Source organism: Leptodactylus fuscus, chromosome 8, assembly GCF_031893055.1.
Source record: "Leptodactylus fuscus isolate aLepFus1 chromosome 8, aLepFus1.hap2, whole genome shotgun sequence".
Lineage (NCBI taxonomy): Eukaryota > Metazoa > Chordata > Amphibia > Anura > Leptodactylidae > Leptodactylus > Leptodactylus fuscus.
The window spans coordinates 18,109,555-18,126,161 of NC_134272.1; the positions used below are offsets into that span (position 1 = coordinate 18,109,555).

Consider the following 16,607-nt stretch of genomic DNA (forward strand, 5'->3'; position numbering starts at 1 on the left):
AGTGCCCATACATGACATGCTCCCCTACCCTTCAGTGCATATCATGTTTCCTTGTCTCAGTGCCCATACATGACATGCCCCCTTTCTCTTGGTGCCTCCCCTCAGTGCCCATACATAACATGTCCCCCTGCCCCTCAGTGCTCATACATAACATGTCCCCCTGCCCCTCAGTGCCCATACATAACACGTCCCCCTGTTCCTCAGTGACCATACATAACACGTCCCCCTGTTCCTCAGTGCCCATACATAACACGTCCCCCCCTCAGTGCCCATACATAACACGTCCCCCTGCCCCTCAGTGCCCATACATAACACGTCCCCCTGTTCCTCAGTGCCCATACATAACACGTCCCCCTGCCCCTCAGTGCTCATACATAACACGTCCCCCTGCCCCTCAGTGCCCATACATAACACGTCCCCCTGTTCCTCAGTGACCATACATAACACGTCCCCCTGTTCCTCAGTGCCCATACATAACACGTCCCCCCCTCAGTGCCCATACATAACACGTCCCCCTGTTCCTCAGTGCCCATACATAACACGTCCCCCTGCCCCTCAGTGCCCATACATAACACTTCCCCCTGTTCCTCAGTGCCCATACATAACACGTCCCCCTGCCCCTCAGTGCCCATACATAACACTTCCCCCTGTTCCTCAGTGCCCATACATAACACGTCCCCCTGCCCCTCAGTGCCCATACATAACACGTCCCCCTGCCCCTCAGTGCCCATACATAACACGTCCCCCTGCCCCTCAGTGCCCATACATGACACGTCCCCCTGCCCCTCAGTGCCCATACATGACACTTCCCCCTGCTCCTCAGTGCCCATACATAACACGTCCCCCTCTTCCTCAGTGCCCATACATAACACGTTCCCCTGTCCCTTAGTGCCCATACATAACATGTCCTCCTGCCCCTCAGTGCCCATACATAACACGTCCCCCTGCCCCTCAGTGCCCATACATAACACGTCCCCCTGCCCCTCAGTGCCCATACATAACACGTCCCCCTGCCCCTCAGTGCCCATACATAACACGTCCCCCTGCCCCTCAGTGCCCATACATAACACGTCCCCCTGCTCCTCAGTGCCCATACATAACACGTCCCCATGTTCCTCAGTGCCCATACATAACACATCCCCCTGTTCCTCAGTGCCCATACATGACATTCTCATTGGCCATTGATTTGTACCTTTATTACATGTTGGGTAATTAATTTCAGCTTTACTCATATACAGTACATAAAATAAAATCTCCTTTTTTGAGGGGTAGAGACGTGGCAGCAGGGATGATGTGGGGATGATGGTCCGTGTCTGATGCCTACGCTATTGGTCAGACCGCCTGCTCCTCCCCAATGACTGGTTGCTGCAGAATGTTTGTGGAGTCCATGGCTGAGGGAACATGAAACGTGGGCTGTGGTGGGTCGGTGGCAGATGGTGCTTGTAGTGTGCTGGTGGACGATCCTGCGGACTGACTGGGAGGCCCTATGATGAGAGAGAAATGATTTATAGAGTTGCCCCTCTTGAAGCTGCTGGCCCTTTATAGGGAGTCTGTCTGCTCACCCCACCTGCAGATAGATAGGTTAGGGTCACCTGAATCAAACAGTGTATTCCCCTTGTGAATCGCTGCCTCCGTGACAGATATTGCCGATTTAGTCTACATGTAAATGAGCTCTGTGGAGCAACAAAGGTGCCAAAAAGCTCATTTGCATATTGGCAAAACCAGTAATATCTTGTCAATGGAGGCAACGATTCACAAGGGGAAAACACTGATTTAGGTGACCTTAACCTTTCTATCTGCGGGGCTGGGTTGGTATCCTGAGTAGAGATGAGCGAGTACTGTTCGGATCAGCCGATCTGAACAGCACGCACACATTGAAATGAATGGACGTAGCCGGCACGTGGGGGGTTAAGCGGCCGGCTGGCGTCAAAGCGGAAGTACCAGGTGCATCCATTCATTTCAATGCGTGCGTGCTGTTTGGATCGGCTGATCCGAACAGTACTCGCTCATCTCTAATCCTGAGTTATGGTGACAGACTACCTTTAAGTTGTATTACATACGTGAGGTGGGGGTGCTGGAGGTTCTGTAGTGTGGGGTGGCAGAACGCGCTCGTTCCATGGTGATCCTGTATGGCGGCTGTGGGGCCTTCACTGCTGAGAGGAAAAGAAGGGTCAATGCAAAATCATAAGGCAAAGCAAGGGAAAAAATGTGGGCTGCAGAGCTGACACTTACCTGAGGTGTCCCTCTCAGGAATGTAAGCCGTGTAACTCTTGTCCATCCGTCCTTTGTACATTACACCATCAATCCCCATCAGGTCAAACTCAGACTGTGGAACATTAGGGGAAAGAAGTGATAGGTTTTTCTGCAATAAGTATCTAATGTCCTATCTATCTATCTATATATCTTTCTATCTATCTTCTATCTATCTATCATCTATCTATCTATATCTATCTATCTATCTAATATCTATCTATCATCTATCTATCTATATCTATGTATCTAATATCTATCTATCATCTATCTATCTATCATCTATCTATCATCTATCTATCTATCATCTATCTATATCTATCTATCTAATATCTATCTATCTATCTAATATCTATCTATCTATCTATCTATCTATCTATCTATCTATCTATCTATCTATCTATCCATGTCACAGCTATATATTATCTCTATCTAGCATATCTATTGCTGTCTTTCTCTAATGTATATCCATATATCATATCTGTCTATATGTCTTGTCGGTCTGGGCACCAGCACGGTCTTGACTTCTCTAGTGTGTCCTCCACACTTACATTCTTGTACTGTACTTGTCCGGGTTCTCCATACGGGTAGACAGTGGTGAGGTTTTGGTTGCGGGATGTCTTTCGGTGGTATGAGCAGGACGTGTGGGGTCTCGGGATGTCGTTGTACTGGAACTCTGGGTCTGACATGTTTGGAGGATCTCTGAGAAGAAGAGGCCATGTGAATATGTGGATCTGGTCTGCTATAGTCTGGGCCTCTGTGTGGTCTGAGGCTCCTGTACACACTTGTAGGACAAACATAGCTGACCACCAAATGAAGACTTCTTTTGGTGACCTATTTATAACTGTAGACACGTCACATCACCCTCTCCATATATACTGTCCATGGGGGCTCCTAATTATAACCCAAATTAATATTATTAAGCATGAGGATCCCTGGTGGTTTAGGGCTGAGCACGGGTTAATGTAGACATTACTGGTGATCCATGGCAGGGGTTAATCCAACATATGTGCTGCACGAATAGAAAAAAGGAATCTTCTATGAGAGGGCTGAGGCTTTATAGAGGGACAGATTTAGCATTCTACAGTCCTTTAAGGCTAGGTTCACACTTGCTCCTGCTCTTGGTCGTTCGTATCCGCTGTGAGACCTGAACGACGGAGAGCCCAGCCGCTAAAACAGCGGTTACCTGCAGACCCCATAGACTTTAATGGGGTCTGCCGGGTTTCCACCAGTTTTATACTGAAACTGGAAGAGAAAAAAGTCCTCCATACAGAGGCACAGACCTCGGCGGAATCTGAGACAGAGTCTCATACGGAGACTCAGACACAGATGTGAACAAAGGCTAAGGCAGACAACCACCATCTTTATCACAAATGGAGAGTTGTCATAGACCCGCCCTTTTAACAATGTCATTCTAGCAGTGATATCACCCCCGGACTACTCCTCCAGCTACACCTTAGCACACACCCAAAATTCTTGCCGTAGTCTCCGCTGTTTGTTTTGTTGCGGGGATTCAGAGAACGCACCGTAATAAGATGTCTGGAAAAGAGAGAACCGGGAAAGGGAATTATCAGATGGTCTGATCAGGTCTGAGGATATGTCTCTCTAGATAGGTATATAGAATCTAGAAGGGACCACTGAGAAATGTGAGATAGATAGATAGATAGATATGAGATAGATAGATAGATAGATAGATAGATAGATAGATAGATATGAGAGAGAGATAATAGATAGATAGGAGATAGATAGATAGATAGATAGATAGATGATAATAGATTAGATAGATAGATAGGAGATAGAAGATAGATAGATATGAGAGAGAGATAATAGATTAGATAGATAGATAGATAGATAGATAGATAGATAGATATGAGAGAGAGATAATAGATAGATAGGAGATAGATAGATAGATAGATAGATAGATAGATAGATAGATAGATGATAATAGATTAGATAGATAGATAGATATGAGATAGATAGGAGAAGATATAGATAGATAGATAGATAGATAGATAGATAGATATGAGAGAGAGATAATAGATAGATAGGAGATAGATAGATAGATAGATAGATAGATAGATAGATATGAGAGAGAGATAATAGATAGATAGGAGATAGATAGATAGATAGATAGATAGATAGATAGATAGATAGATAGATATGAGAGAGAGATAATAGATTAGATAGATAGATAGATATGAGATAGATAGATAGATAGATAGATAGGAGATAGATAGATAGATAGATAGATAGATAGATAGATAGATAGGAGATAGATAGATAGATAGATAGATAGATAGGAGATAGATAGATGATAGATAGATAGATAGATAGATAGATAGATAGATAGATAGGAGATAGATAGAATGAGGATTAGATAGTGGACAGATATGTAATATATCTTTATACGCACGGTCCGGTGGCCATGGTTACAGGACGGTCACAAGAAATACACTTGACTCTCTCAAACAGCTTCCTGTGGATGTTTGATAAGAAAATTAGGAAATAACATATTATCTTTTTCCGCCTCTATCTGTGTTGCCTATGATAAGATGTCATTTTAACCCTTCTCCTAAAAAGTCCATGTATCGTACAGGGGTTCTCACCCAGCTTTCTACACCAAAACTCTGACCTCCTATAAATCCACAACAACATTATACCTCCCCAGCTCCCTGTTTTCTACTGTGCAGGTATCAGTCTTCACTGTATTTCTAGAATTATATTCATTTACAGGTTGAAAACAGCTCCAAGTCCTCCTTCTACAGAAGTGTGCTGCTTCTTCATTAGCTCCTGTGCACACATATCGCTCACCTCCTGGAGCCGGCTGCTCCGTCTGGATCAAAAACCTGGCCAGAGTTGAGATGCTTCTTAAGAAACCTCCAGAGTTCCTCCAGGTCTCTGTGGATGGAGTCCAAGTCTGAGCGACTCAGCTAGAAGTCACAAAATAGATATAGAAACGAGTGACATACAGTACAAGGTTGTGATCAAAGGAGGGAGTGAGGGCAAGTGAGAGTAGGAAGAGCAAGGTCCCCAGCAGCACAGAGTACTTCAGTACACAAGTGTGCTAATATTGTAGGGATACTGGTATGCATGAAATGGTGGTAGTGTCAGGATGACATCAGGAGATAGATAGGAGATAGATAGATAGGAGATAGATAGATAGATAGATAGATAGAGAGATAGAGAGATAGATAGGAGATAGATAGATAGATAGATAGATAGATAGATAGATAGATAGGAGATAGATAGATAGGAGATAGATAGATAGATAGATAGATAGATAGATAGATAGATAGATGATAGATAGATAGATAGATAGATAGATAGATAGATAGATAGGAGATCGATCGATAGATAGATAGACGTGTCCTACTGTGAGGGGGGATCTGGAGACACAATTCACCTTGAATTCTGTCTTCTCATGTGAAGATGTTTGTGAGCACAGGTCAGTGACATGATGTGAGGTGGTGAAGTCTTAAATGTGAGCTTCCAGCAGCACAGAGTATTTCAGTATAGTAGCCTACTAATCCCACAGGATGAAGTGACCTAATTTATCAAGACCTCTGTGAGGACAGGGGCAGTAGCTTGATGATATGGATATGGGCTCTCCACAGCACAGAGTATTTCAGGTAAGGAATGCCATAGCTCGATCCCTTCCTTTACGATGACGTCATCAGGGTTGTGCTCTGAGTGTTTTGTTTTCTTTATCCATGGCGCCTATTTGTATGGGTGATGGCTTTTATCTCGCTGAGCGGGTCTCCTAGTGATGGCGATTGCTCAACTGGATGCAGGAACAAAGGTCTCAGAGTGATAGAAACTAATGGGAGGCTGCGGGGAATATGGAGTCACGTATAGCCCAGCCTGCAGCTTCTTTGGACTATATCTATATACTGTGTCTTTATATATATATCAGAAGCTGATGCCACCCACTGGACATTAGAGAGTCTAGTTCACATCCGTATATATATATATATATATATATATATATATATATATATATATATATATATATATATTATATATAGTTTATGTTTATTTAAATGGTACCATGATGTCATGGCTGCTCTAAGCTTTATCTCCAGCAATGTACTGGCCTCTATGGGTAACTAAGACAGTATTTGTTTGAACCAGTTTAAAGAGGACCTTGTACCATCTCCATCAACTCAAGCTCTTTTAATCATTTAATAGTCACCCCTCCACTGATTCAGGTGCAGTTGTATTTTTCACTCTAGCCCGCACCGTTCCTGAGCAGTCAGTGCTGTTAGTTTCAGTGACGGATGTGAACTAGACTCTCTAATGTCCAGTGGGTGGCATCAGCTTCTGATTGGAGCTCTGAGTCACGCCCCCTGCCTGCTCCTGTCTGACATCACCCATGTGACATTAGAGAGTCTAGTTCTCATATCAGGCACCACATCTAACAGCACTGATTGCTAGGGAACACTGAGGGCTAGAGAGAAAATCCCAAATTCACTAGAATCAGTGGAGAGGAACGTATTAAAGGATGCAAATAGACTAGAATATGTTACCTTGGCCTCCAGTCCGGCCAGTAGCTTGGCCAGCATGTTTTGCCACTCGGACTCCTGTGCTGCCAGCTTCTTGATTAGATCTTCCAGTACGGCGTTGACCTCACCGATGGCGGCCTCTAGCTGAGCATGCCCCACCTTGGACTCCAGCGCCCGTTTGTCAGCTTTCTGAGAGAAAAAAAATGATGGTGAGGAGATATCTTACTTACTGCTGATTCTGTCACCTATTGCCGGTCATGACTGATTGTCCATGGACTTCACCTTACTTTCAGTTTCTGGGGACAGGAAGTAAGTGGCTAATAGTGGAGTGACCACACTCTGCCATACTAGCTCTTATGGGGGTGGTTTCCTGTCATACAGTCACACAGAGGCTCCTCCCTTTCCTTGTTTCAGCTCCACCTACAAGGCGGCATTTAGAAACTGGTGTTCTTATTTGGTCCCCACCCAGACACCAGTGCCCTTGACTGTTATCTCTGCCCTACCACCCAAACCTAATGGCATCTGGGTCATGTGGGTACATCCTTACCAGATTCAGTTCCAACATAAAGTCCTCCCGATTCAGCTTCTTCTTCTCCAGCTCATCAATCTGACTCTGAAGAGTCTGCAAGAGAAGACCAGACATGACACTATGGGGGATGTAGTTCTGTGTGGCTCTATGAGACTGTATCACACATGCTAGGCTTAGATACACTCCCCTAGAAATCACTATCACGTATAATATTTGGTTGACCAATAACAACACTTCTCTTTCCGCTCCCTCACCGCTGTCTCCGCCAGATCTGCCGCCAGTTTGTCTGTTTTGTTGTCAAGTCGTTGAAGGGCCATATTCAGATCATGGAGTCCACTCCTGAGGGCATTCAAGTCCACCTTGTCCTAAAAAGGTAAGAAGACAGCTCAGAACCTTAAAGACATGGAGGAACATCACTACCAGGTCCCCTGCACCAACCTTTCTATTCTCAGAGAAAAGATTCTCCACATCCTTTCTCAGGCTCCGTAACTGCTCCAGCAAATCTTCAGGAACGCCAATCTTACCTGCAACATAGTACAGTATTATAGTAGTTCTATTTTTGTACATAGGAGCAGTATTATGGTAGTTATATTCCTGTACATAGAGGCAGTATTATAGTAGTTATATTCTTGTACATAGGGGGCAGTATTATAGTAGTTATATTCTTGTACATAGGAGCAGTATTACAGTAGTTATATTCTTGTACATAGGAGTAGTATTATAGTAGTTATATTCTTGTACATAGGGGGCAGTATTATAGTAGTTATATTCTTGTACATAGGAGCAGTATTATAGTAGTTATATTCTTGTACATAGGAGCAGTATTATAGTAGTTCTATTTTTGTACATAGGAGCAGTATTATAGTAGTTATATTCTTGTACATAGGAGCAGTATTATAGTAGTTATATTCCTGTACATAGAGGCAGTATTATAGTAGTTATATTCTTGTACATAGGGGGCAGTATTATAGTAGTTATATTCTTGTACATAGGAGGCAGTATTATAGTAGTTATATTCTTGTACATAGGAGCAGTATTATAGTAGTTATATTCTTGTACATATGAGCAGTATTATAGTAGTTATATTCTTGTACATAGGAGTAGTATTATAGTATTTATATTCTTGTACATAGGAGCAGTATTATAGTAGTTATATTCTTGTACATAGGAGCAGTATTACAGTAGTTATATTCCTGTACATAGGGGACATTATTATAGTAGTTATATTCTTGTACATAGGAGCAGTATTATAGTAGTTATATTCTTGTACATAGGAGCAGTATTATAGTAGTTATATTCTTGTACATAGGAGCAGTATTATAGTAGTTATATTCTTGTACATAGGAGCAGTATTATAGTAGTTATATTCTTGTACATATGAGCAGTATTATAGTAGTTATATTCTTGTACATAGGAAGTAGTATTATAGTAGTTATATTCTTGTACATAGGAGTAGTATTATAGTAGTTATATTCTTGTACATCGGAGTAGTATTATAGTAGAACTATTTTTGTACATAGGAGCAGTATTATAGTAGTTATATTCTTGCACACAGGGAGTAGTATTATAGTAGTTTTATTCTTGTACATAGGAGCAGTATTATAGCAGTTATATTCTTGTACATAGGAGTAGTATTATAGTAGTTATATTCTTGTACATAGGAGCAGTATTATAGTAGTTATATTCTTGTACATAGGAAGCAGTATTATAGTAGTTATATTCTTGTATATAGGAGCAGTATTATAGTAGTTATATTCTTGTACATAGGAGGTAGTATTATAGTAGTTATATTCTTGTACATAGGAGGTAGTATTATAGTAGTTATATTCTTGTACATAGGAGCAGTATTGTAGTAGTTATATCCTTGTACATAGGGGGGCAGTATTATAGTAGTTATATTATTTTATATTGGTGCAGCATCACAGCAGTTATATAGGGAAAATATTATAGTATTTTCTTGTTACCCACCCATCTCTAGGTCCAGCCGCTTCAGCTCCTGTTCGATATCCTGAACTCGTCTCTCCAGATTTTCGTGTTTTCCAGGCAGTGCCCCCAGACCGTTCAGGATTCTCTTTACATTGCGCTGCTTGGTTTCATTGCTGAGGGCCCAGTCTGCACTCTGACAATGATAAAGACAATGGAAATTTGTTAATGCCAGTATAGAAATCCTAATACAATCATCTAATATCATCAATTTTTATATATAATGGATACGTTTACTACAATGGAAACCCCTTTTTGAGATTCCTCACACCAAGAAGCTGATAGGGAAGTTTCCTAATAGCAGCACCCACCATTTTTCATCATTCAGGTATTTGTATTGGGGGTCTGCTCTGATGATTTTCCTATTGTTGAGCTGTTCATTGTACTGAATAGTACAGTTAATGGACGTCTACAGCTTACAATGTTATCTCTGCTTCTAGACAATTCCTTTAATTACAGTGAAAGTGATCTCACAAAGTTATCACCATTCAATGAGTTTACAGATCAGTGACATCACAACATGGGGTGGTGACAGTGATATGTTAACAACGCTGCTTCTGTTACACTGCAGGCACTGGACTAAACCTTTACCACTATCCGGTCCTCTATAGCCAGGACTACAGGTAAGTACAACATGGAAAGTGGTGGAGGGGCGGATTGTAGGCGACTATGGCCGATATAAATACTTCCATTGTAGTGTTAATCTGCTTCTCCTAACATTTCGATTGTAGTGAATCATTTAATTTTAATTCTGCAATGTATTTTACAATTCTGTCTTCTGCAATTCCTCTGTGATTACTCCTGGAAATGTATGAATACATATATATACAATGAGGTGTTACTATTCAGCCTTGACTGGCTGGACAGTGATCAATTCAGCCATACAGTTATGGACCATGTACAGTTCTGAGAAAAAGCAGAATCGTTCCTTTATGGAGAAAATGGTAAAAACATTTTTGGGGTTAAGATAAAACATATATAATATACAATACATGCCCACCTTGTCAGTCAGAGCATCATGTAGCGATGGCCAGATCACCAGGTCAGACTGATCGGGATAAGAATACAACCGTTTCTGCAGATTCTCCTGTAAAGGTAAAGAAAGACATCCAATATATACAAATAAGTTACCACGTACATTACCCCATATAGATGATGTATCCCAAATATAATCCATGCACATCATATATCCCATATAGATCATATATACCCCATATACACTCCTTATATATCATATATGTGTGTGTGTGTGTATATATATATATATATATATATATATATATATATATATATATATATATATATATACACTCACCGGCCACTTTATTAGTTACACCTGTCCAACTGCTCGTTAACACTTAATGTCTAATCAGCCAATCACATGGCGGCAACTCAGTGCATTTAGGCATGTAGACATGGTCAAGACAATCTCCTGCAGTTCAAACCGAGCATCAGTATGGGGAAGAAAGGTGATTTGAGTGCCTTTGAACGTGGCATGGTTGTTGGTGCCAGAAGGGCTGGTCTGAGTATTTCAGAAACTGCTGATCTACTGGGATTTTCACGCACAACCATCTCTAGGGTTTACAGAGAATGGTCTGAAAAAGAAAAAACATCCAGTGAGCGGCAGTTCTGTGGGCGGAAATGCGTTGTTGATGCCAGAGGTCAGAGGAGAATGGCCAGACTGGTTCGAGCTGATAGAAAGGCAACAGTGACTCAAATAGCCACCCGTTACAACCAAGGTAGCCAGAAGAGCATCTCTGAACGCACAGTATGTCGAACTTTGAGGCAGATGGGCTACAGCAGCAGAAGACCACACCGGGTGCCACTCCTTTCAGCTAAGAACAGGAAACTGAGGCTACAATTTGCACAAGCTCATCGAAATTGGACAATTGAAGATTGGAAAAACGTTGCCTGGTCTGATGAGTCTCGATTTCTGCTGCGACATTCGGATGGTAGGGTCAGAATTTGGCGTCAACAACATGAAAGCATGGATCCATCCTGCCTTGTATCAACGGTTCAGGCTGGTGGTGGTGGTGTCATGGTGTGGGGAATATTTTCTTGGCACTCTTTGGGCCCCTTGGTACCAATTGAGCATTGTTGCAACGCCAAAGCCTACCTGAGTATTGTTGCTGACCATGTCCATCCCTTTATGACCACAATGTACCCAACATCTGATGGCTACTTTCAGCAGGATAATGCAATGCCATGTCATAAAGCTGGAATCATCTCAGACTGGTTTCTTGAACATGACAATGAGTTCACTGTACTCCAATGGCCTCCACAGTCACCAGATCTCAATCCAATAGAGCATCTTTGGGATGTGGTGGAACGGGAGATTCGCATCATGGATGTGCAGCCGACAAATCTGCGGCAACTGTGTGATGCCATCATGTCAATATGGACCAAAATCTCTGAGGAATGCTTCCAGCACCTTGTTGAATCTATGCCACGAAGAATTGAGGCAGTTCTGAAGGCAAAAGGGGGTCCAACCCGTTACTAGCATGGTGTACCTAATAAAGTGGCCGGTGAGTGTATACTCTAAATAGACTATATATCTCTTATATAACAAATATTGCATATATAACCCATATATCCCACATACACCATATATACCCCATTTAGGTCAGGTCTCATGTTTTTCTTACTTCCCACCTATCACTTTACATTATATTGTACAATGGCACCATATCTGCTCTGGGCTGATCATATGGTATTGCTGTAGCTTTCATCTGTTGTGTTTTGGGCCCGTGTAGTCTATAATGTATCCTGTTCCTCTTGTGTATATGTATCAGTTCTGTTATTAATCTGCAGCCTGGACATGTGCTTACCTTGTGGCTTCTCTCCTTGTTTCTTATCACCGTTGCGTGTTACCACATCACTAAGTTTCAACTAGATCAAGATATAATACTTTGAACTTATATATTATGGCTGAGTGTAGACTATTGTGAAATTGTGTGCTCCCCTATGGAGCACTGACCTGCTTTCTGCTGCTCTGATGCACACAGTGCATTACTGCATGAACAGGATGCCACACTCACAATGCAGGTATAGTAGAACCTTAATCTGGTCTCGGATGTTCCAAAATTATTAAGAGGTGCCCACCTAATAATAATTTTGGGGCATCTCAGTTGCTCCATGTCCCAGGACACGAAATCTATCAGCTCAGTGCTGGTGCGGATTTCAGTCACTATTTCCACTAGTTTTCTGGCACAAATCATGTTAAATCTGCCCCCTCCCCATCCGTCAGGCTCATTTTTTGTTTGTGTCATGAGTAACAGTAGAAGAGTAAGAAGTCACAATTTTTGCCTAAAATACAGACATTCAGATAAAATGCAATATTATTACGTAAAGCAGGGGAGTTGCTGTGTGTTTGTGTGTGTGTGTGTGGGGGGGGGGGTAAGTGGGGCACGTGCCCTGGGTTCTGGCTCTCAGGGAGGTACCAAGAGCCCACTTTTATGTATTTGGATACAGTGTAGTGAACTGAGCCTTTACCCTGGGTGAAGGAAAGCCTAGTTACAGCTCTGCATAAAATGTATGTCAGTGCTCCAGACGGAAGCACATAACTTAGCAGGCTCATTTTAAAACAAGGAGACAAAAATATATTTACTGCGGTGTTTCATTAAGTCCAATTGAAAAGATAGGTGACACAATGGCTGCCATTAGTGGTTGTTGCCCAGAATCTGTTACCTTTCATGGGTAATTTACAAGCGTGTCCATTACATATACTATTGAAAAATATCACCCAAGAAGATGTGTGTGATAAATAAGATAGGCCTTGTGAGCTCTCACCAGCTTGTCCTCCAGCAGAGGAATATGTTGTGTCTTCCCATCCAAATCTTGTAGTCTTCTCTCAACTTCTCGCATATTTATCTGCAAAAAGAAACAGCACAAGATTTGATGCATCTGCTGCTGAGCCTTCTTGGAGGAGAAAGGCTTTACATGCATTAAACTTTTTTTTTTATTTTGTTGCTGGGGGTGGTTCCTCTGCTTTGTCCCGCCCCCGAGGATTCTTGCTCACCAATGTTATTCCATCTTGAGTCTTACCTTAGTCAGTTGGTCACCGAGAGATGACAGTCTTTCTTGGATCAAGTCATTGGCCTGCCTGAGGGAGTTGAATGTGCTGAGAAGTTCCTGAAAGGCGCTCATGGCCTAGAAGAACAGCGATATTGGTCAGTTATAGGACATGTCATGGACATTTCTTATTTCTCCTGATATAGGGGGTACATGGTCAGACACAAGGCCTGTTGCCTGATGGGACCCAAAGTTTCCTCTACAAAAGAAGAAGATGGTAGGTGGGGAACCCGTTACAGATTTTGTGCTAGAGCCCAGAAGCTTCATGCCTGAGGGGATCAGGCTTGCTCCAGTTCACACTATCCATAGCAGAGGACATTACTAATCTGAGCTGTGGTGTCTCCCTGTGGCCTTTTTCTTGGGCCATCCACACGCCATCGCTTCTAACATACACGATGTAAAACATGTCCAGGTCTCACCTTGTTGACGCCATCTTCATTTATCTCTGTCTTCTTCTTGAGCTGCATCAGTTGCCACATCTCCTCCACTGGCTTCTTCTGAGATAGGCTAGCTTGCAAAAGACTGTCGGAGCTGGGAAGAGCATCTAGATGCAGGAGTTTGGCTTCCATCCGAGCCACCTTGTCCTGCAAATGGTGGAACAACGTGGATGGTTTCCCCGAATCGTCCGCTTTCATTTGCCCTGGCTGTATGAATTCCCTTTCCTCCTGAGACAAGTTCCTCCGTACGTCCCCCACCTGCAGCTGCTCCAGTAGGCCGTAGAGTAGGGAGTAGAGGGCATTGAAGTTGACGGCACCAAGTTCTGGAGAACCTATAGCTAAATTCAGTAGCTCTTTGAAGGACACAGAGGCGGACATTTTGGAAATGGCTGAAGAATCTAAAGGAAAAGATGAATAAAGTGGAGAGGATATGTAAGGAAACAAAAACTGCAGAAGGTGCATCGAACATTGTAGATACCATAACTTCCCTTAAGAGTCATGCTTTATGGTCAGAACACTTAAAGGGGATGTTCATTCATTTTATACAGAATGGGAATTGTGATGTTCGCTAGATCTATAGTGATCGCTACACAACTTTGATTTGGTGCGGGAACAAGAAACTAGTTGATGGTTTTCCTGCCAGATATCAGCTCCTCCCTACTGTATATATCAGCAACATGCCATCAGATTAATATTCCCATCCAAGTCCCCGAATATCAGGTCGTCCCCGGTACCTTACCTTACGAAAAGTGGGGGTGGAAAGTGTCTCCAGACTGACGGATCTAGAGTGCCAGCTCTTCAGTCTAGCTCATACATGCTGGAATTCATTCTGTCCTACACTGAACCCTCCTAGCCACCCTCCTAGCCGGCCATGCCTGCTGACTCCCGCACTGTGCAGGCAAGTTTTCCTCGGTTGCCAGGAGACCAAGAAACGCCTGGTAATCTGTAGAGGACACTTCTTGTCTAGTGTTTATGTCCCTGTTGCTACCTCGACTGCTGGTAACTTAACCCCTCAGCTCCCTGCCTTGTAAGACATTACACAATAGACTTCTGGTAGCAAGTGCGGTGAAGGAGCAGATACAGATTGATCCTCAGGTGCCAGTGGACCAGTGGCCAGAAGGAAAATTCATCTGATGCACTTTAACACCTCCCGTCGGCTATTGGCTGACAGACATCTATAAGTGTGGCCAGCTGTAGATATTTCTGGATTTTCTTAAAGGGGATGTCCCCTTTCAGCATGTATAATTAAAGCAATTTTACAGGGTGTGAAAAACATGTCTGCAGCGCCACCCCTGTCCTCTGGTTGTGTGTGGTATTGCAGCTCAGCCCGATTATTTCAGGAATATCATACCACAAAGAATGGACAGGTCCTGTGCTGCTACTAGACGGGAGCGCCCACGTTTCTCTAATCTTGTAAAACCCCTTAAAATGCAAAGAGCAGATCTAGAGCGATGGAAATGCTAAGGAGAAGGAGAAAATTATTGTCAGTTTATACCCATGCGTCCATGAGGGAAACACTTCATACATACAATACCCCTGGAGTACCCCTTTAAGTACACAATGTTATTATGGCGGCAGAGCCTATATCCCAGGGCCTAGCTAGGTGATATCTGCAGCGCCAATGCTTAAGGATTTGTCCCATAATCATTTGCTAAAGGTGACGCTTGACATGTATTTATATTCAGTTTTGTTCGCCTTCCCTTACACGCTACATGTTACATACCTGATGAGATTTAGGACCACAAGATCAGGCTAAAATACCCTGATTCTCCCTCCACGTCCCGTCCGGTTGTACATACAGCTTGGCTTTTGACATCTGTTGAAAATCAGTATTATAGGATACACATTACATTGGTCTCTACAAATTCCCTATGGCCCGATTCACATCTGCGCATAGGTTTCTGTTCGGGAGTCCACTTGGGCCCCACCACCACCACCAAACGCAAACCTAAGCTGCATAAAAAGCAGTTACCTAAGGAAACATGCGGCCCCCTTAGTCTATAATGGGGTCCGTGTGGTTTCCGCATGAAAAACGCGAAGAGAAAAGTGCAGCACTTTTCCCTCCGCATTTTTCATGCCAAGAGGGGGATGGAATGGCCCAGACCAAGATGTGAACCGGGCCTATAACAACATAGCGCCATGTCCCTATTTTTGCAGGCTGGCACCACATACCATATTATCAGGGAGTCAGTTACACCCTAAAACCTCAACTATCTGTGCAACTGATCACATTTTATGGAGTTGGGATTTGAACGTAGGTAGCCGCATCCTGAACTGTGATTGGTTGTGAGGTATCCAATCAGATGGCAGTTTATATAGTATTGAAGAACAGATTGCAGGGGAACTGGTTGTCACAGATGTTTATAAATGACTGAATGTGATGGGACAGGGTGGAAGGTGTTGGTATCACACCACTGATATTGCAGAGGCACAAGGCATGGCGGTTACTAGGGTTTGGTACAAATTACCATTGCAGTAAGCAGACCATTATATCAAGATCCGGCTCCTAGGGGGCAGTGTCCATATAGTCACCACTGTGGTAATAATCCCAGTAACCTAAGGCTACTATCACAGGCGGTTCCTCCCACAGCGGGCAGGGCCGGGTGCTGTACCAAGGATGTCATCAATCTCATCTATCCCTGTCTCCATTGGGGCTAAAAATCTAACCTCAGTGGGGCCCTTTTATTATCACCTATGCCAATGTAGTGAATGGGGGCAGTGTTATCCGTGGTGGTGTTATCTATCTGCACCTTATTTATGGCACCAATCAGGCGCACCTTTTGCAGGTATCAAGACCAACATGGAAACTGCCCCTCTTGTTATATACCACCCCAC

At 43.1% G+C, this 16,607-nt stretch overlaps 1 protein-coding gene across 2 annotated transcripts; it reads right to left on the minus strand.

Annotated features, from left to right (window-relative positions):
* Positions 1 to 1,111: 1,111 nt before the first annotated feature.
* On the minus strand, positions 1,112 to 14,709 carry C8H16orf96 (chromosome 8 C16orf96 homolog). Of its 2 annotated transcripts, none has more exons than XM_075284753.1 (17): positions 14,512 to 14,709; positions 13,755 to 14,170; positions 13,309 to 13,413; positions 13,054 to 13,134; positions 10,265 to 10,351; positions 9,250 to 9,400; positions 7,720 to 7,805; positions 7,536 to 7,646; positions 7,300 to 7,374; positions 6,777 to 6,941; positions 5,062 to 5,180; positions 4,664 to 4,726; positions 3,718 to 3,789; positions 2,802 to 2,952; positions 2,233 to 2,326; positions 2,061 to 2,153; positions 1,112 to 1,484 (listed from the first exon to the last, which is right to left on the minus strand). In XM_075284753.1, the coding sequence occupies exons 2-17, from the start codon at positions 14,148 to 14,150 to the stop codon at positions 1,333 to 1,335; spliced, it is 2,001 nt and encodes a 666-aa protein (XP_075140854.1). In that variant the 5' UTR covers positions 14,151 to 14,170; positions 14,512 to 14,709; the 3' UTR covers positions 1,112 to 1,332. The 2 variants fall into 2 exon arrangements, with proteins under 2 accessions (XP_075140854.1, XP_075140855.1); XM_075284754.1 differs by having other exon boundaries at positions 2,061 to 2,150; positions 14,512 to 14,708.
* Between the last annotated feature and the right edge of the window lie 1,898 nt (positions 14,710 to 16,607).

What these genes read in the sequence shown, in the direction of transcription:
- C8H16orf96 (XM_075284753.1), bottom strand. Translation starts at nt 14,150, where the DNA reads ATGTCCGCCTCTGTGTCCTTCAAAGAGCTACTGAATTTAGCTATAGGT. An exon ending in TGGCCGGACTGGAGGCCAAG is followed by an intron (nt 5,181 to 6,776) that starts GTAACATATTCT and finishes TGTGACTTCTAG; the next exon opens with CTGAGTCGCTCAGACTTGGA. An exon ending in GTAACCATGGCCACCGGACC is followed by an intron (nt 3,790 to 4,663) that starts GTGCGTATAAAG and finishes TCTCTTTTCCAG; the next exon opens with ACATCTTATTACGGTGCGTT.